At 38.5% G+C, this 27355-nt stretch overlaps 3 protein-coding genes across 13 annotated transcripts in view; 1 reads left to right on the top strand and 2 right to left on the bottom strand.

Annotated features, from left to right (window-relative positions):
* Positions 1–460: 460 nt before the first annotated feature.
* On the bottom strand, positions 461–14965 carry LOC109488123. Of its 2 annotated transcripts, none has more exons than XM_019792289.1 (5): positions 7387–7509; positions 4680–4781; positions 4038–4181; positions 1998–2060; positions 461–1786 (listed from the first exon to the last, which is right to left on the bottom strand). In XM_019792289.1, exons 1-5 carry the CDS (start codon positions 7412–7414, stop codon positions 1617–1619), a joined length of 507 nt encoding a protein of 168 aa, XP_019647848.1. In that variant the 5' UTR covers positions 7415–7509; the 3' UTR covers positions 461–1616. The 2 variants fall into 2 exon arrangements, with proteins under 2 accessions (XP_019647848.1, XP_019647847.1); XM_019792288.1 differs by lacking the exon at positions 7387–7509 and adding an exon at positions 14819–14965 and having other exon boundaries at positions 464–1786.
* Positions 14966–15064: 99 nt separating this feature from the next.
* LOC109488036 (mitochondrial import inner membrane translocase subunit Tim13-B-like) lies at positions 15065–17705 on the top strand. The gene is made up of 3 exons (XM_019792177.1): positions 15065–15272; positions 15559–15627; positions 16832–17705. The coding sequence occupies exons 1-3, from the start codon at positions 15165–15167 to the stop codon at positions 16928–16930; spliced, it is 276 nt and encodes a 91-aa protein (XP_019647736.1). The 5' UTR covers positions 15065–15164; the 3' UTR covers positions 16931–17705.
* A 2869-nt stretch (positions 17706–20574) lies between these two features.
* LOC109488103 (SH3 domain-containing kinase-binding protein 1-like) overlaps positions 20575–27355 on the bottom strand; it is a 22932-nt gene continuing 16151 nt past the window's right edge. For 3 of the 10 annotated variants that reach the window (XM_019792251.1, XM_019792253.1, XM_019792252.1), the window contains 8 exons: positions 25705–25806; positions 24922–25077; positions 23975–24087; positions 23405–23476; positions 22513–22704; positions 21992–22121; positions 21372–21508; positions 20736–20901 (listed from right to left, as the gene is read on the bottom strand). In XM_019792251.1, coding sequence (XP_019647810.1) covers positions 20845–20901; positions 21372–21508; positions 21992–22121; positions 22513–22704; positions 23405–23476; positions 23975–24087; positions 24922–25077; positions 25705–25806 — 959 coding nt within the window. In that variant the 3' untranslated portion in view covers positions 20736–20844. Of the gene's footprint in view, positions 20902–21371; positions 21509–21991; positions 22122–22512; positions 22705–23404; positions 23477–23974; positions 24088–24921; positions 25078–25704; positions 25807–27355 lie in introns of all 10 variants that reach the window. The other 7 variants (XM_019792256.1, XM_019792257.1, XM_019792258.1 and 4 more) reach the window with 5 other exon arrangements.

The raw sequence follows: 27355 nt of genomic DNA, 5'->3' as shown, positions 1-27355 counted from the left end.
TGTTGGTATTCTATGTGTATTGTAAGCACTCTAGAGTTTTATGAACAATTTTAAAACTGGATTGGATGTAGACTATACATGTACTGTTAGAGATAACATCTCAACAGGTGTATTGAGACAAAGACTTTATTGACAACATTGTGTATTAAACCTCAAAACACTGGACAGAAATGTGAGCATTACTATGACAACTCCATTCGAACTGTTTGTCTTCGTCAGAAATTTTCTTCAAATTCAACATACATGTGTACATCAACATCATGAGTAATGATAAATTCTGAGAAGTTAAAGTGGCTAACGTGTTACTAGAGTTACAATGTATGTGTGATACTACACATAACTGTACACATGTAACAGTTAATCTCCAAGCAGATCATACGGTGGTATTAGGCAGTATCCATTGGCCAGAGGAGTGTCTGTTAGTGGCTAACGGACACTCCTCTGGCCAATGGATACTGTTTTGCCTCCGTATGATCTGCTTGGAGATTAGTAACAGTACCTAATATACATGTATATTACGAATGTTTTTAACACAGTACATTGTATCAACCAATGAGGCAAAAAAATCCTTTTTTTAACCTTCTTGTATCAACAAGGTCTACAATTTAACCACTAGTTTGAATCCACTACTATTGTATTTCAACTGCTCAAAAAAACACAGCTCAAAGCTGAGAAGAATAAAGCCATTTCTCAAGAACTTGGCTTTTTTAAACCTTAGGACCACCTCGTGGACGGAATCCTTTTATGTTTCTCTCTTTCAAACATTTAAGTGAATATCTGGTGTTGATTACAATACAGAGCAAAACTGTACATACAGAAGCCTGCAAATTACATAATTATACATCCACCTCTATATATACAACAGCTGAATAATAATTTACAAACGATCTTCAACACTCTCATTACTAGAAATAACATCCATAGAGAAGTAAAATATAAGCTACATTCTCTACTAATACATATGTACATAACTGCACTTGGGTAGACACAACAGTAAGAAAATGCATTTTACAAACAGTTTTGTTCGTTTTTGACTGAAATAGTGTGCACGGATTGAGAAAACAATATTATAGAAGAAATTTTTATCATTTCTTCCATGGTCCAATGGTCAGTTAGTGAAAAAAGGTCTTAACTTAAATGTACATCCACCAACATAAGTGCCCTCAAGGACAAGGCTGTGATAAGACTTTGAATTTCGCACCATAACCAATCAGACTTCTCATTTCCAAAGGGGGACAGTGTGATTGGTCAGATACCTGTTACCAAGGTGACATCACCCTTCACGCAGTAGAATGGATATCCAATTCCAAATAATGATCCAATGGACCTTTTATTGCAATTTCTTCATGTAGCCTCTAACATAACTCATCAGCCCATATTCTCAACTGGTACAAATGAAGACCTCTTCATCATAAAATTGTAGATAATGTTTCTAAAAAAATACTGACTGGATTTAGTTCCAAGTAAAGTAAGATACCACACAATAATTATAAAGAAACTTGTGACAAACCTACTATGATGAAATCTGGAACAATACCAGAATCATCAATGTCATGGATAGGTTGCTGAAAACATTATGATTTCAAAAACTTTCTTTTTTTTAAACTTTTTCTGTTCTATAGCCCATATGTCCCTCTATATCCTGCATTTTTTCTATCCATGCGATTGTTCGCTTTTGGGGGACCGAAGATGTCATCCTCAAAATCAAAATCGTCGTCAGCACTTGCTCTTGGCGACGGCTGTCCCCCGAACCCTGGGGATCGAGATTTCCACGTAGGAGTTGCATCTGTAATGAGAGAGATAAAAAGAGCTTTTTTCAAACAAAGTGACCAGCGTTTCATAAAATTGAAAAAACTTTATGTGCAAACACATGACCAGTATCTAATTGCAACATAATACACAGAATGGAAAAAAGATGAACATAATTCTACTCTATTTTTTACATATATTACTTAGGGGTTTGGCGTCTTCTTTGGAGGCAGTAGCTAATGTCTTACCTTGAGCCTTCAGTAAGCTTGTTCTGTCAGAGTTTCCCATCGATAGTGGGTCTGGCTTGGCATCTGTAAGATATAGACATGAAAAGTCATGTTGCTAGAATCATACCACTCATTCATACACAACTGTAAAATCAATTAGTCTGCTAATACAAATGTTTATTATAACTGTTCTCCATCCTTATACATGTAACGTTACATTCCCTTTTCAAAGTCAACTTCAAGATTTTTTTCTTGCAGCTGTAACAGTAAAAAGGTTTTTATCAGGGCAATCAACTACACAAATACATCTTTTACACCCTCAAATGACAATAAATAGGAGACCCTACAGGAATCAGGTATCGATCAGTCTTGGCGGATGGATTACATCAATCATATCTTTGACAGTTTCATTGACAGACCACAAAAGCATGGATTAGATCAGACCAAGGCGTTTGTGGCCACAGTTTGGCTGACTTGAAAGACAAACCTACAGAGTAATCAAACGACTGAATACCCTCTTTGTAAAGAACACAGACAAGAGAATGCCACCAAGATGGTGCACTAACAATGGTAGAACATTCAGGGCTCGAAATATCACCTGCATATGCAGGATAGTGCAGGTAAAATTCTTGCTGTGCAGGTATTTCTGATGTCTACCTGCACTGGTCCATGTACTGTGTTGACATACAAAATGTAGGTGTATGTGTATTTTCATTAGCTATATTGGCTTTCATCACATATGACATGTAAACAAATAATAGCCATGGTTTCTGAAGAGTTTTTAGTATGATCCACAGTTTCTAAATTCAGAGTAGTGCAGATAACATTTGTCTGGTGAGGGTAATTTTGTATTATAATGCAGAGGAAAAGGATTTCAAGCCCCAACACTGCATACAAAAGTACTGAAGAGACGTTTCAAAAGACCTTAGGTCAGGAATTTCAGTATCTTTGGTGCCTCTGATACTGACAAAGAATAAAACAGTGTCTTTCAGGGCTGGAAACAGGAGGAAAGGTCTTCATGCTGGAGTAGGCCTGAGGAGAGTCGCTAACAAAACACGGCGTGTTTACCTGGAGCGTAAACAAACAAGCTACGCTCACTGACGACGATCGGATGGTCGAAAACAAGCTCATGTGACGGTACACACGGTATTGTGTTACCTACACTAAAACGTTCCTGTTTTGGATGGCAACATGAAGTATTCAGGGAGGTACAATGAGTGGGAGAAAGGAGGTGGGGTGGTCTGGCTTGTTCTGTTTTACTGACGCATGTAGACTGGACTGATGTATACGGCGGCGTCAAAGGGAGACATCGGCGCACAAAGGAGACAACTTGTTGTCGTAAATAAGTTGCGATTCGTCGCCCGTGTTTGGGTAATAGAAATCAGGTCATCTGCCTGCAACATTTTCAGTGTTGTCTTTCCTTCTGTCTTTTCTCCTTTTACAACAGATTCTGAACATTTTATTAAAATCCACATTAAAAGATCCTGAAAAAAAATCTGAAGATGGGGAAAAAGAAAAACCTGAATTATGGGGTGAATACAGTCATATTCAGGTATTCAGGTTTTACTCCTATAGCTAGTCCTCTGCTTTTGCAATATCAGATTTTGTTTGTGGTATTTTAACCTTAACATTGTCCAAGAACCCCAAGGAAATAAATTGGTGAAACCTTACAGACATTGATAACTTACCTTTCTTTAGCCTGGCTACTATTTGCCTATTTTAGCTCCTAAGTCGGAGAGAATGTAGGATTTGGAAGATAAAAAATAGGTTTGGTTGCAAGGCTACCTTTCTTCACATTATAGTAATTACAGGCATGGATAACTTACCTTTCTTCACATTAGTATTATTCTTACACACATGGATAACTTACCTTTCTTCACATTAGTATGTCTCCTTACAGACATAGATAACTTACCTTTCTTCACTAAAGTATGTCTCCTTACAGACATGGATAACTGTAAAGTTACCTTTCTTCACATTAGTATGTCTCCTTACAGACATAGATAACTGTCTTACCTTTCTTCACTATAGTATGTCTCCTTACATACATGGATAACTTACCTTTCTTGACATTAGTATGTCTTGAGTAGAAGCCAGTTGTGGTGATCTTGGTGCCGACCTGCCCAGTCAGTCCGCGGGGGGTGCGAGGGGGGATGGGGATGTTCTTTTTTATGCTCCATACTTCATCAAGGTCAAAGTCAAAACCTACAGCAAAGACAACATAGATTGATCACATAACCAAAATTAGAGCTCAATATGCCTGCCATTATACTGAAAACAACTTATAGTACTGAGTAACCTGTGACATCTGTAATTCAAAACTTTGTGAAGAAGAGATTTTGTCTAACATTACTGAACCTTCAGTATACTACAGGACTGGTGTTCTTCAGTAAAAAATTAGCACTGATACACAGAGTTTACAGTTTATGACTATATTAAGCTATAAATGAACACTTGACTCCACTATTCAACCTTCTTCCTGCTGCCACAGCTTGTAACCTATACAAATATGGTACAACAGGTGGCCTCAGCTAGTAGCCTGGGCATCCCATCCCGGTTATAAGTTTACATTGTATGTCCACTCCAATAGTTGCTATTGGTGGGCAGGGACTATCAGAATGGAGGCAAACTACTAGCAACCAGCAGGATGGTATCCAGACTATATGCTAGTCTTCAGCATAACAAAGGTTAACCAGTACCCACCTGTAGGAATGGATCGTTTCCTGGGAGGGAAGTCAGGATGTGAGTCCTCGTCCTCCTCCGCTTGTCTGTTGGGACCTCGGTACAGGAACTTCTTGGTCGGACCTGCGGGCGGGGAACAAGTTTTCATTTATCAGTTTGTTTGTGTCATTTTAAAACATACAGCTTCATTGCAACAGCATCAAGTGTAATCAAAACGGCCACCTCTTCAAGCCAGCTACCTGGTAATAATATTTTTTTCCCAGTCTGCTATTTTTTTTCCTACAAGCTTAGGGAGCGAGTATAGGAGCCCTGGCATACAACCAGGATGGCACCCAGGCTATAGCTAAAGAATTAAGACCTGTCCAAGAAAACCACCTGTCCAAGAAAACCACCTGTCTAAAGAAGACTTCACCTTAATCTCTTGGCTGGCCTACTTACATGTAGGCAGGTTTGACTGTATACTAGTATTCATGTATTAAAAATATGTACTCATAGAACAAACCAAAACCTTGCTTGTCAATCTATAATTGGTAAACATGCTACATGCTTTTGTAGTTTGAAAATGTATAGAAATGAAGAAATGTGTTGCTTTTTTTAGTGTACAATTCCACAGTGGCTCCGTACATTTGTATTGCAAAATTTTCGAAACTCAAGACTGTCACTAGGCGACTGGCATTTCTCTTCTGAATTTCTCCCATTTCTTGTAACTTAATGCAATGCAAATATGGTATTTTGTACGTAATATTCACCACCACTGATATAAGCTGATCGTAAGGTCAACGTCCTTTTCTGTGTGCTTAACTTGTTCTACCAAATGTACAGCTCGTAGGTCGCAGGTCAAGTCAGGGGTCCATAAAGCGAGTCAATAGTAACCATGGCAACGGCACAAGCGCGCTCCAAACATCACACAGCACAATGGCTAATGATGTGGTCCGTGGGCCACTAATGCTCGAGTGGACTAACCTTTTCAGTCTTATCAAGGACCATGCCTGACAGTGGCAGAAAAGCTTGTTAGAAAGCTGTGTACTCTATGTGTACATTGTGTGTTCTTAGGGATTGGGCAGAAATACTGAAGTTTCTTGTTGGGAAATTAGTTTCTTCCTTTCAAAAATCTGTTGCAAGGATTTGGCTGTGCCTATATTGGAATCAAATGACCTTTCTTCAGAAATGTAACATCAAACTACAGAAATGTAACAACATCAAACTACAGAAATGTAACAACATCAAACTACAGAAATGTAACAACATCAAACTACAGAAATGTAACAACATCAAACTACAGAAATGTAACAACATCAAACTACCATAGTTCAGAAATCTCTATTCAAATAACCTCTGTTTTAGATAGGAGAGGAGTTTGACAGTTGTTAATGATATTTTCCAAAAATGGTTTAAATGTGGAATGATAGAACCAATTCACAACCAAAATTTACCAAATTGAATATTTTACTTTTTATACATGTCAAGTGTGTACCACACTAACATACACAGAGTCTACCTGTCAGGTATATACACTTTTCAACATACTTTCTGGTGCAGGAAAGACTTAACAGATGAAACCTTTACTGTTTAATGATAAGTGGGTTCAGAAGTTCACCTGATAATGATGTAACCTGATCCATGACCACCTGTTCATTGAGAGAAAGTGTGATTAAGTGATAATTTATGGGGGCTGAGGGAATAAAGGACGATATACGACCTAGAATTAACCACTTTCACTTAGGATTTTATATTTATACAACATGGTAACAGTGAATACCATACTGTTATTGGGAGGATGGTTGTAGACATTAGTACAAGACATATTTGTTCCTATCAATAAATTATTTGAGTTCAAAGCTATACATGTAATGGTACTAGTAATTGTGTTACGTCTAGATCTAATACTAGAAGAATTATAACACTTTAAACCAGTGCCAAGAGGGGTTAGGAACCGAGAACAACAAAAGATTTCTAACCCAGAGTCTGGTAAAACCAGGTTCTTAAAAAAGATTTGAATTTTTTTATGAAGCATGATATTGGTATATCTACTACATGTATATGTTTAACCCCAAAACAGGGTTCCTTGTACATGTCTAGAGTGCAATATCCTTACTAGTACAGTTATATCTTGGTCATTTGTTAAAATATTGTAGATCTATTCTTCTGTGAACCTCTATGTATTCAGCTGACAGCTAGTGAAAGTCAAGAGTCAATGTGGAACAATAGCTCTGAAAACTGAACTCCTGCCAAGGAGTCTTTCATTTCACTTTTTCCCACCACAGCTCCTACTAATAACATTCTCATCTACAATAGAAGTGTTTGTTTGTGTTTTAACTCTAGAATCCACGAGAATTCTGAAGCCAATGTCCATTTTGCAACCAAACCCGGACGCAACTCAAAGAAGATCACAACCCCATCAGTATTCACAATATCATCAATACAGACTGAGTACATTACAGTCAGAGGCCCAAACTAAATGCAGCACAAGACAATATTCACAGTGTACTAATTAATAGCCAATAAATCTATATTCCATACCTTTACTTTACAAAATGATATACTTCATTTTACCAAGCTCACATGGAAGAAGTTTCTGCCATTTGAGGGATTTCCAAGCACCTGTAAACATCATCATGACATTTTGTGTACATGCAGGTGTGCACAGTGCTATTTCCATTTCTCCTTCTTATCTTAACCACCTGGTCAAAGCTCAACCCCTGACCTACAGGTAAGATAAATGCCTCACCTTTCCTCTGTGCTGTTTTTTGTTCCATCAGCTCATTGTGTCAGACCCACAAACACCACGATTAGCACCCCCGGACCGACCCCACAGCCGCCCCTACCGTCCTACATACAACCACCTCGATGACTGTTTGATCGTTTGCTCTGTTTGCGGAGCGGTGGGTCAGAACACACAACTTTTTGCACGACCCCGTTATCGCGATTGCTGATTGGTTAGGCAGATAACCTTGTTGGTGGAGGAAGTGGCGTGTTGGGAGTCGACCAGATTTGTGTTGCCAGGCTGTTTTTAGGAGGCTTATGCTATGCCACATTATTACATTAGATGTACAATGTACCTAGATATAACTAAAAGCTGGGGGAAGAAACAAATTCTAGAAAAATGTGGGAGCTTGATTCTGGATTGAAGGCTTGATCTATGGTTTGTAGAATTGTTAAAGTTTGCAAAAGCAACAGTTTAAATTATACTTCTGTCTAGTTATAACTTTTTTTTAAAGACTGGGGGAAGAAACAAATTCTAGAAAAATGTGTCACATTGATTTTTGTACAGTTGCTACAGTTTGCAAAAAGCAACCATTTAATCATAAACTGGTTAAGTCCATCCATGGTCCATCATAATAGAAAAACTTGCTACAATATAAAATTCTACTCTCATTTATTGATTATGAGAAGAAAAGACTCCAGATGTCGTTTTGCCTGGTCCTGTTTTTTTGTGGCACTTTAAATTCAGTTTGCAAAAAACAACCATTCAAGATTGTTAAAACCCATTATAATACAAAAACGTGTTAAAATTTTGCTGTTGTTCATTATTGATTATGAGAAGAAAAGACTCCAGATGTTGTCTCGTCTGGTCCTATTTTTCTATACATGTAAATAATACAATGCAGTTGCATTATGCTTTTCCTATTCAGTATGATTCAGCTAGAGCTAAACCTCTCACATTGTAAAATTCTGCTCTCATTGTTGATTTTGAGAAGAAAAGACTCCAGATGTCGTTTTGTATGGTCCTATTTTTCTATACATGTATTTTTTTTGTAAAAAAAAAAAAAATACAATACAGTTGCATTACACTGTCCCAGGTATTCAGTACAATTCAGCTAGAGCTATTAAGACCTGAAAGTTGGGACAAACAAGATGAAACATCTGGTAAGAACAAATGTACAAATGTATCAATCAACTACCAGGTGGAATAGACAGGAACATGTGTACTTGGGACTGGAAGAATGTGCATTGCTTTGTCGTAGAGAGATTTAGATCTCATAAGGTATGCTAGTTTACCTCCTGGATTAAAGTTAAAAGCATTGAAGTATGTGTTACCTAGCAGCTAAGAACATTACAATAATAAATGGCAAATGGCAAAACGTTTCAGTCAAATCAAACTCAAAGATTCTATATGTTATATTCTAGGCATTATAAAAGTCAGAACTGAAAGAATCTAGCCTAAAACAATTGAAAGCAGTCTCTGCAAATTAAATGTTATTTGTCAAGTTATGAAAGTAGAGTCATAATGTTGTTTTTCAAATTACATATAGACATATGTCTATATGTAGCTTCATGGCTATGTAGCTTCATGTAGACCTGTCTACCTTCTAACATCAGATTTTCCTGACAATGCCTTGCAATGAATTGAACATGAGACTTTTCTTGAGAGATTGACAGATGACTACAACTGTCCAATGACAAATCACAAAATCAAACTAATAATACTACCGGGTATCACTGGAAAAATATAAACCAGGCCTGTTGATTTGCCAAAATTTTGCTGCTATGATGTACCAACTGCAACCTACTTCCATGACCAAATGGTACAATTCTATCTCTTTACCCACTGTCCATAGACATGTTATAGAGTAACCTTTGGTCAACATTCCGGACAACACAAACATCAGAGATACACAAGTCAAGTGTCCTGTATCCCAGCAGGAAAAACATGGACAGTATCTACATTAGGACAAGTTGGTTATTAAGTACTTAATCACCTGTTCACATAGCTACTACTGGTAAACAATTAGATGCAATTCTATATGATAGTATATTCAATATGCAAATGCCATTATATTTTACAATCATGCAGAAGCCTCATAAAAAGGCATGGCTTAAGGTTAACAATTAGATACAATTCTATATGCAAATGCCATATATTTTACAATTAGAAGCCTCATAAAAAGATGTCAGTGTGTTAACAGCACATCAATCTTTCTTCTTCTTCTCCATTTTCTAATTAATTTTTCTAATGAATTGATAAGAAGAATGTCAGAGGTTAAATTTTAATGCAATAAGACGAATCTACAGGTTCATTCCACATCCAGTTACTAGTACCTAATATTACATACGGGAATTGAAATACTGGATGCACATTGCACATGCACTACTCTTTTTGTGTAGGGTTAGGTAGCACTATTATACACTACATGTATCATACAGCATACTATAGATTGTTAGCAGCTAAAAAATTAATTTTAAGGCTTCACATAGCCGGTGTGTTACGCCAAAGGGCGGTTATACTGGCTATACAGATACAGATACAGACATGAAGTGTTACTAGATCTATCCTGAAGTCTAGTAAACCTGTGCCCAGTATTTTGACCCTTCTGTGTTGGCATCAGAATAACAGTAACCTTACCTGTACACCTGTAGTACTGTTGTAACATACAGGTAACCAGAGTCAGGATATCACACATGGTTAACTCCACACGACTCTGGTCCACTGACCATGCAGAAATCCACACAGCACAAGCCACATACATGTAACATTACGTGTGTATCACTAATGGCACGGTTACAATGTACATTCCTTGTAGGCCATGGTACGATTTTGAGGCTGTGACATTCCAAACGGGCTGTGACTGAACCAACCAGAACAAGAATCTAAGACAGTCTTTCAACAATACAGACAAATTTTGTATGATACATCCCAGATTGTCCTCACTTGATACACAATCACAATCATACAAAGAAGGTACCGACTGAACATTAAAACTACATTGTGATAATTTTATTTTTATTGATATATAACATGCTATGGTATATGGATACTCTAATAACATACTCCTTGCTAAAATCTCCCATCTCTCCATACATTTGTATATGTTGTACATTGTAAGAGATTGGGACAAACATGTTTAAAATTTGCTGAATTTTCTAAAATATGCTAAAGCACAAAATCAGTACCATAAAATATTATATTAATAAGTAAAGGGAGCAAGAAAAAATCCAACCGATATGTTTTTTCATTATTAAGCAATTAAGACTTACCTTGCTTATTGTTCAACATCCTTAAGGTTGTTATTTCCTCAAGAACCACAGACAGAGATGTATTCCTTTAAAATGCTTCCAGTAAAACAAACTCAACCAGGAATTCTATATAAAGCTACAACTATAATCACAACTCTAACACTTGAGTGTTATTTTACTGGCAACTGCTCTGGTCCTCAAGAGTCAAAACCTCAACATCCTGTTATCAAAACCCACAGATATCAGCTACAGGCTACATGTGCGTAGTGGGTTATATTAAATGCTAGGGCCTACGAAAAAAAATGTTGTGTTTCTTGTTTCAGTCCTGAAAAAATTAGGGTCAGTAGGTAAGGACTATCTTTTTTTTCCTTTCTTATTTTTTTTAACTTTGGCAGTCTCTAGTGATCCAACTTACTACATGTAGTATACAATACAGTTTAGCAAAGTAAAACTTGCTTGAAGACAGTTTTATTTTCAATGTCAATGTTGGAAAACCAACTGTACAAAAATGTTTTATCACTCTGGTGTCAGATCATGGAGCTAGAAATGGTCGATCAGCTTGAAGAATTACTGTCCCTTGTAAGGATCCACACAAAAAAAGGCCAGGATCGGCAGTTTTTTCTAGGGATAGTTCGGAAACAGGAAACACAACATTTTTTTGACCAGGCCTGGGTAATCCTAGAGCACTTCACGCATCTATGAACACCAAATAAGGCCTGCTTAAGAGAACATAAGTACTGAGCCTGACATATGCTTCATGACTGCTTATTAGTTGCCATGGCAACTGCAAAGGGAAGAGCTACGTTCAACCCTACAGCGGCGAGGATGATACCAAATACTCTAAATCGTGGAGGGGGGGACAACACGCTAAATAATTTTATGGCCCTTGGAAAAATCAGCATTAGAAATTTGTTTCTAAATATCTCTGCAAATGCAAAAGACTGAACTGATAGGTCTACCTTGACTTTTGTCTACTGAAGCCTTGACAAACCATGTACTAGTATTCAAGGTCAGATACACGTCTCCTTTCAATGCTGTACGTACAGTATTTTCCACTATGAGTATGAAGCCATTCACAATAGACGAACTAATCTCATTATTGAAGGTCCTCTGAGGACAACCAAGGATTGTCAAAACGTTCAATTTTTCATTTCTTTAAGTTCATCTCATCTAAAGTTGATTTCAGAAATGTGATGGTCAAAAAATTTGTCATAAGACCATGAACACGCAGTTGCAGAGATGCAGCTTTGTTGCTATATGTTTACAGGTAACAGGTGTTACTGGCAAAAAAAAACACATGCAAATTTTCCTGCTGTATACTTTCTAAACTGACTCGAAAATTTATTGTTTGCAAGTAAAACATCTTACTACTAGTATATTTGTAAATAGTATTCTTTACAGATATGCTTTTGTTATAGGCTTGTATAGAAAACATTTGACTTTTGAAACTCTTCCCTCAGGTAATCTGATTCACATAGCTACCCAGCCACATCATTAAGGTAAGCCACAGGGACTTTATAAGTACACACCAATTTAATTTGTTGGTTCTCGGATTTTTTCAGAAAAAATATGAAGCGACAGGGCGAAAAAAAATAAAAATAAAAACAGGCCTAGGCATCCTATTATAGCCCCAAATGCTTCGATTGGAGCCATGATGTCAACACAAAAAGCTGGGATAAAATTTAAACAATGAATTTTGAACTTTTAACCAAACCACTGCATTAAAAGATTGAAAAACTGTAACAACTATATATACTATAGGAAGAAAAGGACTTTCCTCAACTGTTGGGAGCAAAATATGAGCATTTTTCAGTTGATTCAGGACCAGAATAAAATTTTTTTTTTTTTGCAAATCAGAAAAAAACAAAGAGGCGAATCCGAGAACCAACAAATTAAATTGGTGTGGCCTTAGTACAAACAATCTCATTATCTCTCTGGCCTATCTACAGTACATTACCGTAATTGTTACCAGAGTGATGACCCATACAAAAACACTGCCATGACGCACTTCCTTAACTCATAAACCGGCTCTTTTTTCATCACAAGCCCACATCAAACATCTTAGTTGCGTGTGTACTGTTTTAGTCAAAAGCTAGGCCTGGGAAATGACGTTTTAGGTGCACTTTGAAACATGAAAGACGAAGGTTTCCCCTTTTACAAAGGAGTTAAAACCAGCTGAGCCTCAGAGCGTGCGTGGTAGATGGGGTATGTAATTAAGGGCTTGGTTCTTTGAGCCGGTGGTTTTAGAGGTGGACAGAAGAGGTTTCTAATGATGTCCTGAATGACTGTTGACTCTTTTTTCACAAAGTACATGTAATCTTGTAGGATTAAGGTGTTTCTCTGTATCAAAGGTACATGTATACAGGTGTGAGAGACTACGGACTCAGAGAGTTTCATGTTACACAAAAATGTCCCACCAGTATTTGAGAAAACAATTGCGAAAACCAGTTAAGTTTGGTTTTCAAATGAATTTTAAAAGATTCAACATTGTAGCCTTATTTTGTATGCCTGGGTGATAGTATATTTACACAATTACGTTCTATTTCTGTATATTAATTGTTCTCTCAAGTTGAGTTTTATTTTAAACCTGTCTTGTCTAGATTATCTTTAGAGTAGAGTAAGGTAGAGTCTTACTCTTACGTCAGGTAGGATGTTTGTCCAGTTTGGTCCACTTCTTAATTGTTTTCCACACAATTGAGTAGGATTGATTGAAAAAAACATCAAAAGAAGCCTTAGGTTTATGCCCTGCAGGCAAATTGTCTGGTGTGAATTAAGATGGCCAAGAAGGTATAACACTGTCTTAAAACTCGTTGAGATGGCCATATCTGCTCTTAAGACACATCACATAATTTTTCTCTATGTCTGTCTCTATATTTTTTTTCAAAGAAAAGAGGATTTTTCATGGTAGTGTTCAAAATTTGTCATTTGTATTGTAATGTGTAAATTTGTCCCCTGCAGGTAACAGTTACATGTACAGCAGGTATTGTGTAGAATTCCCCGGTGACCGTGATTAGCTTCCACAGTGGTTCATTAATCATTTATAAACTCATCCTGCCAAACCCACATCAGCCACTAAACCATAGGACCGGTGGCACCTGCAACCAACTACTCGGGACAGATTCACAGCAAATGTTACAAAATTCACAAATTCTTGTAAATTCAGAGAGAAATACAGCAGAGATGTAGCCAATTCTATGTAGGACAATAAAAAAAGCACCTGAACAGTATCTTTGTGGACATACTAGTAGACTATACCCAAAATCTTGTATTACCTGGAACTTGTAGAATGTTGATCTTTTAGAGTATGCACTCAAGGGCATATCTGTGGTTTTCTGTTGTAACCTGTATGCCCCTTTTCTGTTTATTTTCATTTCTCGTAATTTGTACTCGTAATAAGCAGCCACTAAACCACAGGACTGGTGGCACCTGTAACCGACTACTGTGGAACTGATTACCGAAAATCTTGTATCACCTGGAACTTGTAGAATGTTGATCTTTGAAACTATGGACTTCTGCACTTGAAGGCATCTTTGTGGTTTTGTGTTGGAGCTTGTGCCCCTTTTATGGGCTAATTTAAGAGGCATAGGCAAATATCATACTAGTACTAGTAGCAGTAGCAAGTTGGTCACTGATGATTTTGTGTAAATGCCATGCTGAATTTAGCATAATACATAGACAACCCTGAATTGTGCATAATGTATAATTTTGTCCGGACCCCCATACAGTGCTAGTACTTTTCAAGGACAACATAAGTTCCAACCTTCACTCTGAGTCTGAAAACGTCTGAATAAAGACAGTCAACGACCAAGTTGAATCTTGACACTAACGTTATAATAGTGCATTAAGCACCAAGGAACCTTGAAAAGTATCAAGGTCTTGCTTGGCTTGAAACTTGACTACTAATTAAATAAAAACGACCTTCTAAACTTCTGCACACTTGTCACAACTCCAACCTAATACTAGGGACGTTCTTACATAGTTCTGAGACTTAGCTGTTAGCCAAGACGTTGTACAAGTCCCCATCTTACACACAACTCACGTCCCAGGTCTAACTATTTTAGTGATCGCCGTCAGCTCTGTTTAACTGGTCTTTGATCGTACAAAATCACATCAGCCGCCCGGCAAAACTATGGCAACAACACGCTTCACAAGGTGTTACAGGTCGCCAGGGGCGTCTAGAGTGGAGAAAAGTGTCTTAATTTTACCTGGAGGCCTGTTTTCCCCAGCCTTGCCCTTCATGTTGGCCACATATTGATCCGTAATTCGGGTGAACTGTCTCTACAACAGAAGAAAATCCGCCATGATCTCTGTTGACGACGTTCGTGCGGGGCAAAGGTCAGCTCCAAGGAAAAACGTCAAACTGCAGTACTAATAGATTCCGCCAGGCGGCATTCCTGTACGGTCACACATGGCAACTGCAGTTCTGATAGATTCCGCTAGTCCAAGTCAGCGCTTCTGCACTGCAAGTGTGAAAGGTCAGGTCAGTCGTCCTTGTGAAAAGGAGATTTTTACTCACGTGTGTCTAACTTTTCCGTCGATTTTGAAGCAAAGATGGATTTCAGCAGCCCTCCCGCCGGCGGATCTGGTGTAAACAGGGATGAACTCATGGACCAAGTCAAGTCCCAGATCGCAATCGCGAACGCACAAGAATTATTGCAGGTAAAACTTAGTTTCTAGGGACCGGCGAACGCATGGTTGGCTTTCTAGTTGCCCCCCTCCCCCATATGCATGGCACAAATTACTTCATATCTTTGCTTTGTGGTCTGACTCCAGTATTAAGGTATCTTTGTCAAAAATCTAATGGTCATTTATGGCGTAGCCAGTAATATAAAAGTTTATTACATAATTTGTTACTGCAAGGCGGTTTAAACCTCCTAACTGTGATCATATGTACTTATAATCAATATTTGTCCTGAAAGTGAAACTCTGTCTTGTTTCCCTGCAGAAAATGTCAGACAAATGTTTCAAGAAATGCGTGACCAAACCAGGAACTTCTCTGGACAACTCAGAACAGGTGAGTTCTATTTGATGTATTTGGATTTTGGAATAACAATAGACACCATAGTTTCTCTAGCCTCCTTGGTTTCTCCAACTAGTTCTTTACCTTTAGATGGGAGCTGTATCTCAGAAATTATGGTATAGGACTATCTGAGGGAACTATAGCCTTGAGGGGCAGTGGGTTGTTGGGCCATTGTGTCTAGGACTCAGTATTGGAAGGCAGAGCCCATCCCTCTCCTTCCACTGCCTTCTACCTCACCAACCGAAGTGTGTTACCCATTTTACACCTGGGTGGAGTGAGCTGCATTGAGTCTAACTTATAGCCTATGCTGTTTTCTGTCCACAGAAGTGTATAGCGATGTGTATGGAAGATTTGAGTACATGTATACTAGTAACCTTTGCTGTCTTCCACCAACAGAAGTGTATAGTGATGTGTATGGACCGGTACATGGATAACTTACGCTGTTTTCTGTCTACAGAAGTGTATAGCGATGTGTATGGACCAGTACATGGATAACTTATGCTGTTTTCTACCTACAGAAGTGTATAGCGATGTGTATGGACTGGTACATGTATAACTTATGCTGTTTTCTGTCCACAGAAGTGTATAGCGATTGTGTATGGACCAGTACATGGATAACTTATGCTGTTTTCTACCTACAGAAGTGTATAGCGATGTGTATGGACTGGTACATGGATAACTTATGCTGTTTTCTGTCCACAGAAGTGTATAGCGATGTGTATGGACCAGTACATGGATAACTTATGCTGTTTTCTGTCCACATAAGTGTATAGCGATGTGTATGGACCAGTACATGGATAACTTATGCTGTTTTCTACCTACAGAAGTGTATAGCGATGTGTATGGACTGGTACATGGATAACTTAAGCTGTTTTCTGTCCACAGAAGTGTATAGCGATGTGTATGGACCAGTACATGGATAACTTATGCTGTTTTCTACCTACAGAAGTGTATAGCGATGTGTATGGACTGGTACATGTATAACTTATGCTGTTTTCTACCTACAGAAGTGTATAGCGATGTGTATGGACTGGTACATGGATAACTTATGCCATTTTCCACCCACAGAAGTGTATAGCGATGTGTATGGACCAGTACATGGATAACTTATGCTGTTTTCTGTCCACAGAAGTGTATAGCGATGTGTATGGACCAGTATATATATACATGGATAACTTATGCTGTTTTCTGTCCACAGAAGTGTATAGCGATGTGTATGGACCGGTACATGGATGCCTGGAACATTGTCTCCAGAACTTACAGCACGCGGTTACAACGGGAGAGAGGCAAGATCTGAGGGGAGGGCATGTTATCATCATCATCACTCACCAGTCACCGAGCTGTACCACCATCTTTTAAACCATTCATGGTGCCAGTCTGGACTCTGTTGTTTATGTAGACAAACTCATTGTAAGACTTAAGTAAAGGCAGGGCTTCAAACAATGAATCCTCTTGAGTCTTGACCAAGTCATACTTTTTCAGTAGTCTCTACCAGGCTTTAGGAAGCGGCTGAAAAGAGAAGAAATTGGCCAAATAGACAGATTATGCCAGGGGAGTTGGTCCTTGCTAAGAGAACAGTTTGCCACTCGCTTTGGATAGCCTCTACTACTGAAGCCTGGCAGAGGCTACTTTTTTAGGCTTTTCATAGACTCAAGAGTTTCAAACAAGTAACATTACATGATTCTCTAATAATGGTGCCAGTTAGAGATTACCGGTATACTTGATACATGTACATTTGTACACTGTAGTTGATATTGATACTCAGATTCTGTGTGTTACAATGTGGACACTTGCCATGAATGTGTATTCCAAACCGTGATGTTGATTTTATGGCAGTTAGACACTGGGAAACATTTTTGCCAAACTTTTGTTACCATTAGACTACTGATTAAAGATATTGACCAGAATGCACCTTTGAAGTATGTTCTGGGAATAAAAAGTAGAGACTTTTGATACTCAGTATTCAGGGCTAGATTCATGTTTTAGGACTACCAAGAACTGGTAGAAACTGTCCTTGCTTATACAGATGATCATGATTTTGGTAAGTTTTTTTCTTCAGAAATGGTCAGTAATAAAGAAAAGTAAAACAAATGGAGTCTTTTGTTTTAGTTGGTGTGTGATTATATTGAGTTAATAATAATATTATCCCAACCTGTTTTTTTTGGGGGGGGGGGAAGTAATTGTATGACTTCAACTTGAAGTCAACTTTATTTTGTTTATGTTCACTCCCAGGCGCACTATAATTGCAGAGTAGACAGAAAATTCGGGGGGACTTTTTCGGATCCAAAAGCCGTGATGTATGCCTGATAAACAAAAAAAGGGCTGACATTCTGATGTTATTTTTCTATTGTCCCAAAAATGTCCCAAAGTGTCTTTTTACATGTAGTTGTCCCAGCCTAAATTTTAGTGGTCAGTGGCCATTTGACCACCTTTAATTTCGAGCCCTGACCACCCCGAAACTAAATACATTTACAGTAATGAGACCACCACCACTAAAGTATTCAGAGATAGAGTCACATGCAAGAACATTTAGCACATAAATGTATTACAAAAGTCAGACACAGCCCGAGTAATTTTATGCATAAGTACATTATATTTAAAGGCAGATGCAAACTCTAAATCAGAAGAAAATATTCATATTTCGTCTACAATATATAAAGAAAAACTATATAATAATAGATGCCATAAAGTACTATAAATGATCGATCTAGGCTGATACTTGTTGTATAATATAGTGCTGTACAACAGCCCCATTTAAATGCATACAAATAACATCAAAATACACAAAAAAATTATCTTCATTTTGCAGTCATTGAATGAAGGCCCCATATCGAGAATAACAATAGAATTATAACTTGTGTAACAGTATAATAACTAATTCTTGCATGTCAGAAGTCTGCAGCATTTAAACAGTTTACACATTACAGACACAAGCTGTAGACGAATCAGAACAGCCGACACAAAGCCACAAGAGCATCACTACGTAGAAGGCATTGTCATACTTGTTCTGATTGGCTCATGAAAATAGGAAACAGTGTTTTCATTGGCTACTGATCACCTGTAACTAGCCAATTGAAAGTAATCTTGACACTGAACTAAAATCTGATTGGTTACGTGTTGTAATACATAATTTCACTTTGCTGTTTCTATAGTAAGAGTATCTACTAGTACTTTGCTGCATGACAAACATAATATGAACATTTGCAACACCAAAAGAATGAGTAAACTACTAGAGACTTTCCGTAATTTTTGCCAGCTAAGTTTTGTTGCGAAAGGCACCAGCACCAAGGCCACCCACCTCCTATTCCTACATTCGTTGGAACAAAATTTGAAGACAACATGAAGAAGACATTATGACAAAAAGGGCAAAATGTTCTTACCAACACTGAGTAAATTTGGGTAAGTCCCTCAGTGTTGGCAAGAACGTTTAGCCCTCTTTGTTATAATGAAGTATACCAACACAGATGAACTTTCATGCTATGTGTCAACATCTTGTTGGCCTGAGCCAGTAGAATTCTTTTGATTTCAAAGATTTCTTTTGCATCTTGGTGAACAGAAGGCCTAATAGACAGATTGGTGTATAACAGCCAATGAAGGCACAAGGGAGAAACCAGAGAGCACTAAAAAATTGACTAATATTGCTTTTAGAACCTTGCATAAATGACTACAATGTGCACTGACCTCCTATCCTGTGTAGTGCAGAGGTTCTCTTCATAGCCCAAGAACATGGTGTGATACCTCAATATATTTTCAACCAATCAGAATGGTTGATTTTGGAACATAGCATTTGTGGGGGTTCTCTGGAACTACTGTTACCTGTCGGTTTTGTTTTGGAGTGCAGAGGTACTCTGGTGTGATACCTTAAAACTACATAATCAACTAATACCTCTGGTGTGAGACCTTAAAACTACATAATCAACTAACAGTGTTACTTTGGAATCTTTCATTTGGAGGGGAACTAGCATTAAGTCATAGAGTATACATACAGTGTGGATTTGGTAATGTTACAGTACATGTACATAGGCACACATCTATTATAAATGTCGTCTTGCAGCATTGGTAAATGTACTTTTAGTCAGGCTAACTTTACTCTAGCACCCTGTACATTCTACAATTTACAATATATGTGTTACTATGAAAAAAATGTTTTTTATTTGGCAGGCACAAATCTCAGAAATTTCAGAAATCTAGAACTTAACTGTCAAATTCTCAAAATAAATTCTCTGCAGGGTTGAAGTGCTTGTACCTTACAGTACTTTCCTCTGGCTATTTAGAACTGCTTGAATGTGTTTGATTTCTCCACAAAAGACTAGACAAAAATTACATTACTTCTTGTACATGAGAATTGTAGATTACCTGAAATTTTTCACTGCTATGTAGTTCAGAAGTTGAAGAAGTAAAGGCAAACTGATTTTACTGTCCCGTAACTTTTAAGCCCTCTCTCTCATGAGTTGGTGAAACGGGGCACCCTTCGAGTGTTGAAGGTTAATCTTTAACCCAGTTGTTACTAAAAGAAATGTACCAACATAACGATTGTTTTGACCACATCCAGATAACTTCGTTCTATCTGGGTTCTTGGAAACTTGTTGCTTGTCTGTTGCCAGATCTATCAGTGAAATAGCCATGAATTTCATCTGGTTCTCCTACAGTAGTTACAAGTGAGGGCTGACACAGTTCTTAAGAGATACTCATGAGACAAGGACCTGATTGTATGATTATCAACACGGTGCTTTCACCAGTCTTTTCTTTGCTGACCCCCTTACGATTGAACAGACACAATGTGGTATAAGTGATAAGCATGTCGACAGAACATACCGCACCTGTGCGAAGCCCAGATTTTTTCATGGTTTTCGTTGGATGTTTGGTCAACGCTGCATCAGAATTTTGCTCATTGTAGATGATATCTTTTCCGACGTAACATTTGAAAACTATACATGGGATGTCATCCTTAAATACACGAATATGGTGTATTACGCCAAAGGGCAGTTATACCAGCTATACAGATACAGATAAGTGCTATGCCAAATACAGTACAGGTTTTGTGGAGGCACAGTACGTTCTGCTGACGTGCTATTGATGACTTGTGCTAATTTCCTCTTTTCCCCCCAATAGTCTCTCTCTATACACACGGAATACAGCACCGAGGTGGAACACGTTCACCCACGAACAAACTCCCACAATGCCCCTCACTCTTCCCACGATGCCGCAGTGTTATGACATCACGAGTTTCTTCAGTCTGTCCAGCTCTACCTGCATGGCCATCCGCACCTTGAAGAAGGAAGGAAGGAATCTTTAGTCAACTTGCAGACTTACATAGTCTGGATTTTGTTGAGTTCACAACATTTAAAATACATGTACATGTATACACACTAAGTATTAAAACATTATCAATCATTGACATTAAAATACGCTTATTGTAAGATGTTCTTGAATCGCTTGTACTGATCGGAATTTGTGCGTTAATAGGGGAGCTTTTGTATCTGTTCGTCCAACATAGTGGAATGGGGGCCATTTTAATTCTACGTAAATCGTAGACAGACCGTTTTAATTCAAAGTAGAGCGCAATTGATGCATTTTGCGATGAGCATATTTGCCGTCCTAATTCTATGTACTGCGTTGTAGCCACTTGGAATTTATCACAAAGTGTAATCGAGAGGTTTCCGAATTCAGCGTAGAGCGTTGTCAGGACCCCCCCATGCAGGCCCCTGGAATGTCCAGCTCCTGTGAACTACGCGCACCTTTTTCTCTTCGTCGATCTCGTTCAGAAGTTCGTTCATTTTGCGCCGGTTGTCCGACTGCATCTTGGTCATCTGTTCCCTCAGTGACCTGACCTCCCCCCGCAGATCCTCCAGCGCCTTCGTGTCCAGTGGAGTTCCTGTGGAAGAAGATAGGGGGCGCCGCTAGGTTACTACAGGTCATAAACTATGCACTTCTGTATGTGAAGTGTGGATGGCTATACCATGCACTTGGTCCCATATACTCCTATATATATTATAATATATATATATACATGTATAATGTGTGTCCTCACAGAGTAGGAGGAAAAGAAGATTTTGCTCTGTTTCTTCTACTTTTTCTTCTCCAAACACAGAAGGTAAATGAATTTACAAAATGTAACCAGACGTCTGTCACCATGGTAACTGGTGCTGTAGCAGACATGCTGTGGTGGTGTCGGGTTACATTATGTAGCAAGTTGTAGGACAGAGTTGGAGGGGCTGGAAATCATATATATGAAATTCAATGTGTTCGAGTGAGAATTAACAGAAAAGTCTGTGGTTTGTTGAGTTAGACCATTCTCACGTGAAGGTAAACATTATTGCAAATTTTACTAGTACCTTACTAGTTTAAATTTTCTTACCTGGTGTAGTTACAGGTTGTTCTGTAGGAGTTGTAGGTTTGCTGTCAGGTTTTGCGGGTGTTTGTAGAGGCAGAGTTGGTTTCGCCCTGTGCACAGCCGGGGGAGGCGGTCTCTTCTCTGGCAGAGGCTCCTGGTGAGCAGGGAGAAAATATACATCGTACATCAATTCAAAATGTAAAAGAAAAATCACACACACATGCACAAACACACGCACGAGCACGCACCTAGCAGCGATCTTTATCTGTATCAGTAAACATGTAGCTAATATACTGTAACCATCCTTTGGGATAACACACTTACTCTCTAGCTTTGCAGGCACGTGGTGTGGTGGCAGCTGCCTACATTACACCGAACGACTTGTTACACCCAACCTTTGCACATCTACAATGTAACTGTAGAAGTTGTTTAAAGCTTTCTAATGCCCGGGGCGCCCCGGCTGTACTAGCAACAATTTCAACTCTATGATAGTTACTGGAAAAATGATTATGCAATCTAAACATATACATAACATCTTTCCTCACCTCCTTTGTAGTAGGGGGTATGACCCCCCTCCTGAGAGAGGCCCCCTTACGGATATCCTTCGCCCAGGGGGGCGGGGCAACCTCCTCTTTCTCTTCTTTTTCTTCTTTCAATTTTTCTTTAATAACCTCGGGTTGTTTTTTCTCCACCACAGTCTCTGTCCTGGTCTCCTCGACTTCATTCTCATTCTCAGCCTGGAATTGAGAAGAAAATATGAATAATTTTTCCACAGCTCTTCATGCAAAAAGGTTCTTGTTGTTGTGGCTTTGCTATGACTCAAACAGGGTCTAGAAAAATAAATCTGTTGTGTTTGTCTTTGGGCCATTCTTTTTATCATAATACAGTATCCCTTTTCTTAAAGGCCATCTGTTTGTTTCTTTGTTTGTTTGTTTCTTTGTTTGTTGCATCATTCTGATGGTAAAGTGGCATCAAATAGTCAAATGCACTAAAGAGACTTCAAATCTGCAAGGGTTAGGGTACAAATTTGTTTGATACAAATATTACCACAGATACGTGTACTTCTAAGCATTTGGGCGGGACCTCTGATTGGATAATGCAGTAAGATTTGACCAATCAGCATGCCTGCTGTTCAAATTCTGAATATTCGAATGACAGGGGGATAGAATATGTGAAGGTCCAATAACAAATATATAATTAATAGATAAAAAAATATTAAAAGAATGAATAGTAAAAATAAAAAAATAATGGTCAACCCAGATCTAATATTAATTAAGTTAGAAGGGGTGCAGTTACAATTATAACTCTGGACTTTCTAAGTGCTGTCTATAAAGCTTGCTATTAGTATTTTCAGGTTCTGAAGAAGCTACTTGTAGTAAAAGATACTTGAAGGCACTGCCTGCTGTTCCTGTGTATTTCATAACTGCGAGAACTTACCAAACAGTTCAGATAACCATCAGTAGCTATAGGCCGCCTCCCTTTACTATTTTTCAGCCAGGTAGATACGGGCTGTATCATGCAACAGGCAACAGAACAGAATATGGGAGGTGTGCTGACTATGCTTTAGTCAACACAGACCTCCAAATATGTGCAAGCTGGGGCAGACAGGCTGTGGGTGACAATGGCTGAGGGAAGGGGGGGTCTCTACATTGAGGAAAGGGCTGCAAAGTTCAAGACTTTGTATAGAAAGACATGTCATAGCAAGATGTAATTGTCCTTATTCCAAACAAGTGGTGGGAACATCAGATTCTGTTATCTGCTCCTGTTACACAGGATTCTTAAAGGGGGACTTGTTTTCGTTCTGTTGATGAATCCTCAAAGATAAAATTGGCAACTTCACATTGAGTCTGGACTAGGTAGCAGTTGTCTTATATGGCGTAATCAAAGATCCCAAGATCAATCAATGACTTTGATATCAAGCAGTCATTCCATTGAAACCTATACTTATGATTCAAAAATGGTGCTAAACAGCTACATCAGTTTGCTAAAGGTTAGACTATGGCCCACCTTAGGAGAAGAGAACATGGATGGAGGTCTCCTGTTGGGGTGTTTGGCTCTCTGTGCTGTCAGATGTGTCAGTTTGTCTGGGGAGACCTGGATGTGGTCAAAGTTACCAACGTCTGGAAAAAAACAACAAAACAACACAAGTTAGCATCAGGGTTATTCATAATGTCATGGCGTGCTGAAATCTACACTGGGTTCCTGCCAGAAACTTGAACAACAAACAAAACTTCTGCTTTTCTAGTAAGGTTTTCATCTACCAGTATAGTTTTGGTATCACCTCACACTAAGTCTTGGTGTGTGTGTCTCTGAATGCCTTTTGTTCAGTCTACCTTTTCCAATCTTCAATCTTTGATAAAGACTACTTAGTCTACATGTATGCAATGACAATGATGTCCAAACCACTAACAAAGTAGTAACATGCCTTTTCCTTCCCCTATGTTTTGAAGCTAAGACTAAGAGAATTTTACAGTTGACAAATGTACTCTTACCAGGTGAAAACATTCTGGAATGTCACCAGATCTAGATCTGCACTTGGACTGACGGTCTACAAAATCTGTCATTAATTCATGATGTCCTTTCAAAGTCCTTATTAATTCATGACTTTGGACAGGTGTCCTGGTTAATTCATGATCGTAAAGAAGCAAAGGTTTCCATCTTTACTGTGACTATTTTAGGATGTAAATCTAATTTGAAGATAAAAATGTATCATATTGAAAGCGCAGAATGCCTCACAGTACATGTATGCTATGAAAAAAATCGTCTGAAAGTAACTACCCAATACATGTACACTATAAACCAGAAATTGGAGATTTGAGACTTCTGTTAGGAGTACATTTTAATTGTAAAATGGGTTTTGAGATTGTATGTCAATATTTGTACTTAGATTAATTGGAACTACAACAGAATCTGTCATTCTGGATAACTTTTGGCCTAGTGTGAAAAAGACCTACCACCATCTGCGTTTTGTTCCACAGATGATGTAGAGTTGAGAGACTCTGTGCTTTTTGCCAGGGTTGGTTTCTTGGCCGTGGTCGGAGGACCTGGTTTCTTTGGAGGAATGATCGGGAGCGTCGCCGACTTCTTATCCAACTTCTCCTCAATGGAACCTGGGAGAGAGGAGAAATTAACATTCGGACCAACCTGTGCGCTGTATGTAGTGCAGGGCAATTGTAGTTTTCTCTTCCCGAGCCATGGTTGGGTGGCAAGGGCTGGGGACAAGAAGACATCCCTTTGTGTTAAATTTTTGTGTCTGGATATTGATTTCATTCAATCTAGCTATGTACAAAATGTATGCATACAACAAAGTTGTAGATGTATAGAGGGATATATTTAGATATTTTCAAGGCTTGTACCTCTAATATGTTGGTGACTATCAGTACATTTATAGAGTTGTAAGCCTGTGTCAGGGTTTACGTACATTGGGGATGGTCAAACTTAATCCAAACCTGGTTTAGGAATCCAAGAGCTAACTCTAGACCACAGATGGATGCTGTAATACAGTCAGACATGGTACAAAATGGAATCAGAAAAACAAAAAAGGGGTAGAAGAAAGTTTAACACATTGTCTGATTGGTTACATTTCTTTCTTTTACACTGCACACAGTTGGGTGGAATGAAGGATGGATGGAAGAATGGAAAAATCCCTACATAGATGGATGGAGAGATGGATGAATGAGTGAACGAATGAATGAATGGATGGACGGACGAAGGACACCCCCCTGCAACCCTCTCACCTGAAGGTTTGGGGGGCAGTGTGCCAGGTTTTCTACCCAGGTGCCTGATGGGAAGGTCGTCGGGTTTGTTGGTTGGTTTGTCTGTGTGCTCCTGTTTATCAGCTGTGTTCGCGGTACACCAGCAGAGTGCAGAAACAGACGGGAACAGTGTAAGCAACCGTCTCACACAAGCACAGGGTTCACAGCTCAAACAAGTCATCGCAAATCATAAAAATAACACAGAAAGAACATGCAGACACTTCTAAGCAACTGCCTCACACAATGTGAGGCGGTTGTGAGCCATGAACACAGGGTTCATGGCTCACAAAATCATAGCAAATCATAAAAAAAAACAGACAGAAGGAACATGCAGACACTTCTAATCTCCTAAGCAACCACCTCACACAAGCACAGGGTTCGCAGCTCGAACAAGTCATCGCAAATCATAAAAACATAAAAACAAAAGGAACATGCAGACACTTCTAATCTTCTAAGCTAATCTTCTAAGCAACCACCTCACACAAGCACAGGGTTCACGGCTCAAACGCAAATTATAACTAGAATTCCGAGACCTCATACCTCCATGAAATATGATCTTGATATGTAAATGTAAATTTCTTCTTTAATTGTGCAAATGACCTCTGCATTAACATGATATATGCATCGTGATGTATGTTAAATTTTGATTAACTTACAGATGTCTCATCATTCACCATTACGAAACCATAGAATTTTCGCATTAATTATGCAAATTAGGTCATCATTTGCATAATTAGTATCTGTTGAAGTTCCGCCTGCCATAGGTTACATACATTACATGTATGTAAGTAGTATAATGTAAAACACTGTACTTATAGAATTTCCTCATTAATTATGCAAATAAAGTCCTCATTTGCATAATTTGCATTTAATTATGTACATCTCTCTCAGCTACCTACACACCAAAAATAATGAAAATATGTTGTTCCTGTCTGGACTTATTGGCTTTTAAACATTTCGCCAGAAAGTGCCCTGCAGTTCCAGAACAAGCCGCTAGGGGGCCCAAACTTATATGACTTCTTCCCAAGCACGAGAGCTACCTTCCATCAAAATTTCATGACCCTAGCATGTCCAGATCGCGAGATATCGTAAAACACTGTACTTATAGAATTTCCTCATTAATTATGCAAATAAAGTCCTCATTTGCATAATTTGCATTTAATTATGTACATCTCTCTCAGCTACCTACACACCAAAAATAATGAAAATATGTTGTTCCTGTCTGGACTTATTGGCTTTTAAACATTTCGCCAGAAAGTGCCCTGCAGTTCCAGAACAAGCCGCTAGGGGGCCCAAACTTATATGACTTCTTCCCGAGCACGAGAGCTACCTTCCATCAAAATTTCATGACCCTAGCATGTCCAGATCGCGAGATATCGTAAAACACTGTAATTATAGAATTTCCTCATTTAATTATGCAAATAAAGTCCTCATTTGCATAATTTGCATTTAATTATGTACATCTCTCTCTCAGCTACCTACACACCAAAAATAATGAAAATATGTTGTTCCTGTCTGGACTTATTGGCTTTTAAACATTTCGCCAGAAAGTGCCCTGCAGTTCCAGAACAAGCCGCTAGGGGGCCCAAACTCATAAGACTTCTTTCCCAGCACGAGAGCTACCTTCCATCAA

This window comes from Branchiostoma belcheri, unplaced genomic scaffold (assembly GCF_001625305.1).
Source record: "Branchiostoma belcheri isolate BF01 breed outbred unplaced genomic scaffold, Haploidv18h27 scaffold91, whole genome shotgun sequence".
NCBI classification, from domain to species: domain Eukaryota; kingdom Metazoa; phylum Chordata; class Leptocardii; order Amphioxiformes; family Branchiostomatidae; genus Branchiostoma; species Branchiostoma belcheri.
Note: the sequence above shows the minus strand (reverse complement) of the source record. Positions and strands in the feature narration are given on the sequence as shown.

What these genes read in the sequence shown, in the direction of transcription:
- LOC109488123 (XM_019792288.1), bottom strand. Translation starts at nt 14,852, where the DNA reads ATGAAGGGCAAGGCTGGGGAAAACAGGCCTCCAG. An exon ending in TGGGGAAAACAGGCCTCCAG is followed by an intron (nt 4,782 to 14,818) that starts GTAAAATTAAGA and finishes CCCCGCCCGCAG; the next exon opens with GTCCGACCAAGAAGTTCCTG. An exon ending in ACATACTAATGTCAAGAAAG is followed by an intron (nt 2,061 to 4,037) that starts GTAAGTTATCCA and finishes TATATCTTACAG; the next exon opens with ATGCCAAGCCAGACCCACTA.
- LOC109488036 (XM_019792177.1), top strand. Translation starts at nt 15,165, where the DNA reads ATGGATTTCAGCAGCCCTCCCGCCGGCGGATCTGGTGTAAACAGGGAT. An exon ending in ACGCACAAGAATTATTGCAG is followed by an intron (nt 15,273 to 15,558) that starts GTAAAACTTAGT and finishes GTTTCCCTGCAG; the next exon opens with AAAATGTCAGACAAATGTTT. An exon ending in CTCTGGACAACTCAGAACAG is followed by an intron (nt 15,628 to 16,831) that starts GTGAGTTCTATT and finishes TTCTGTCCACAG; the next exon opens with AAGTGTATAGCGATGTGTAT.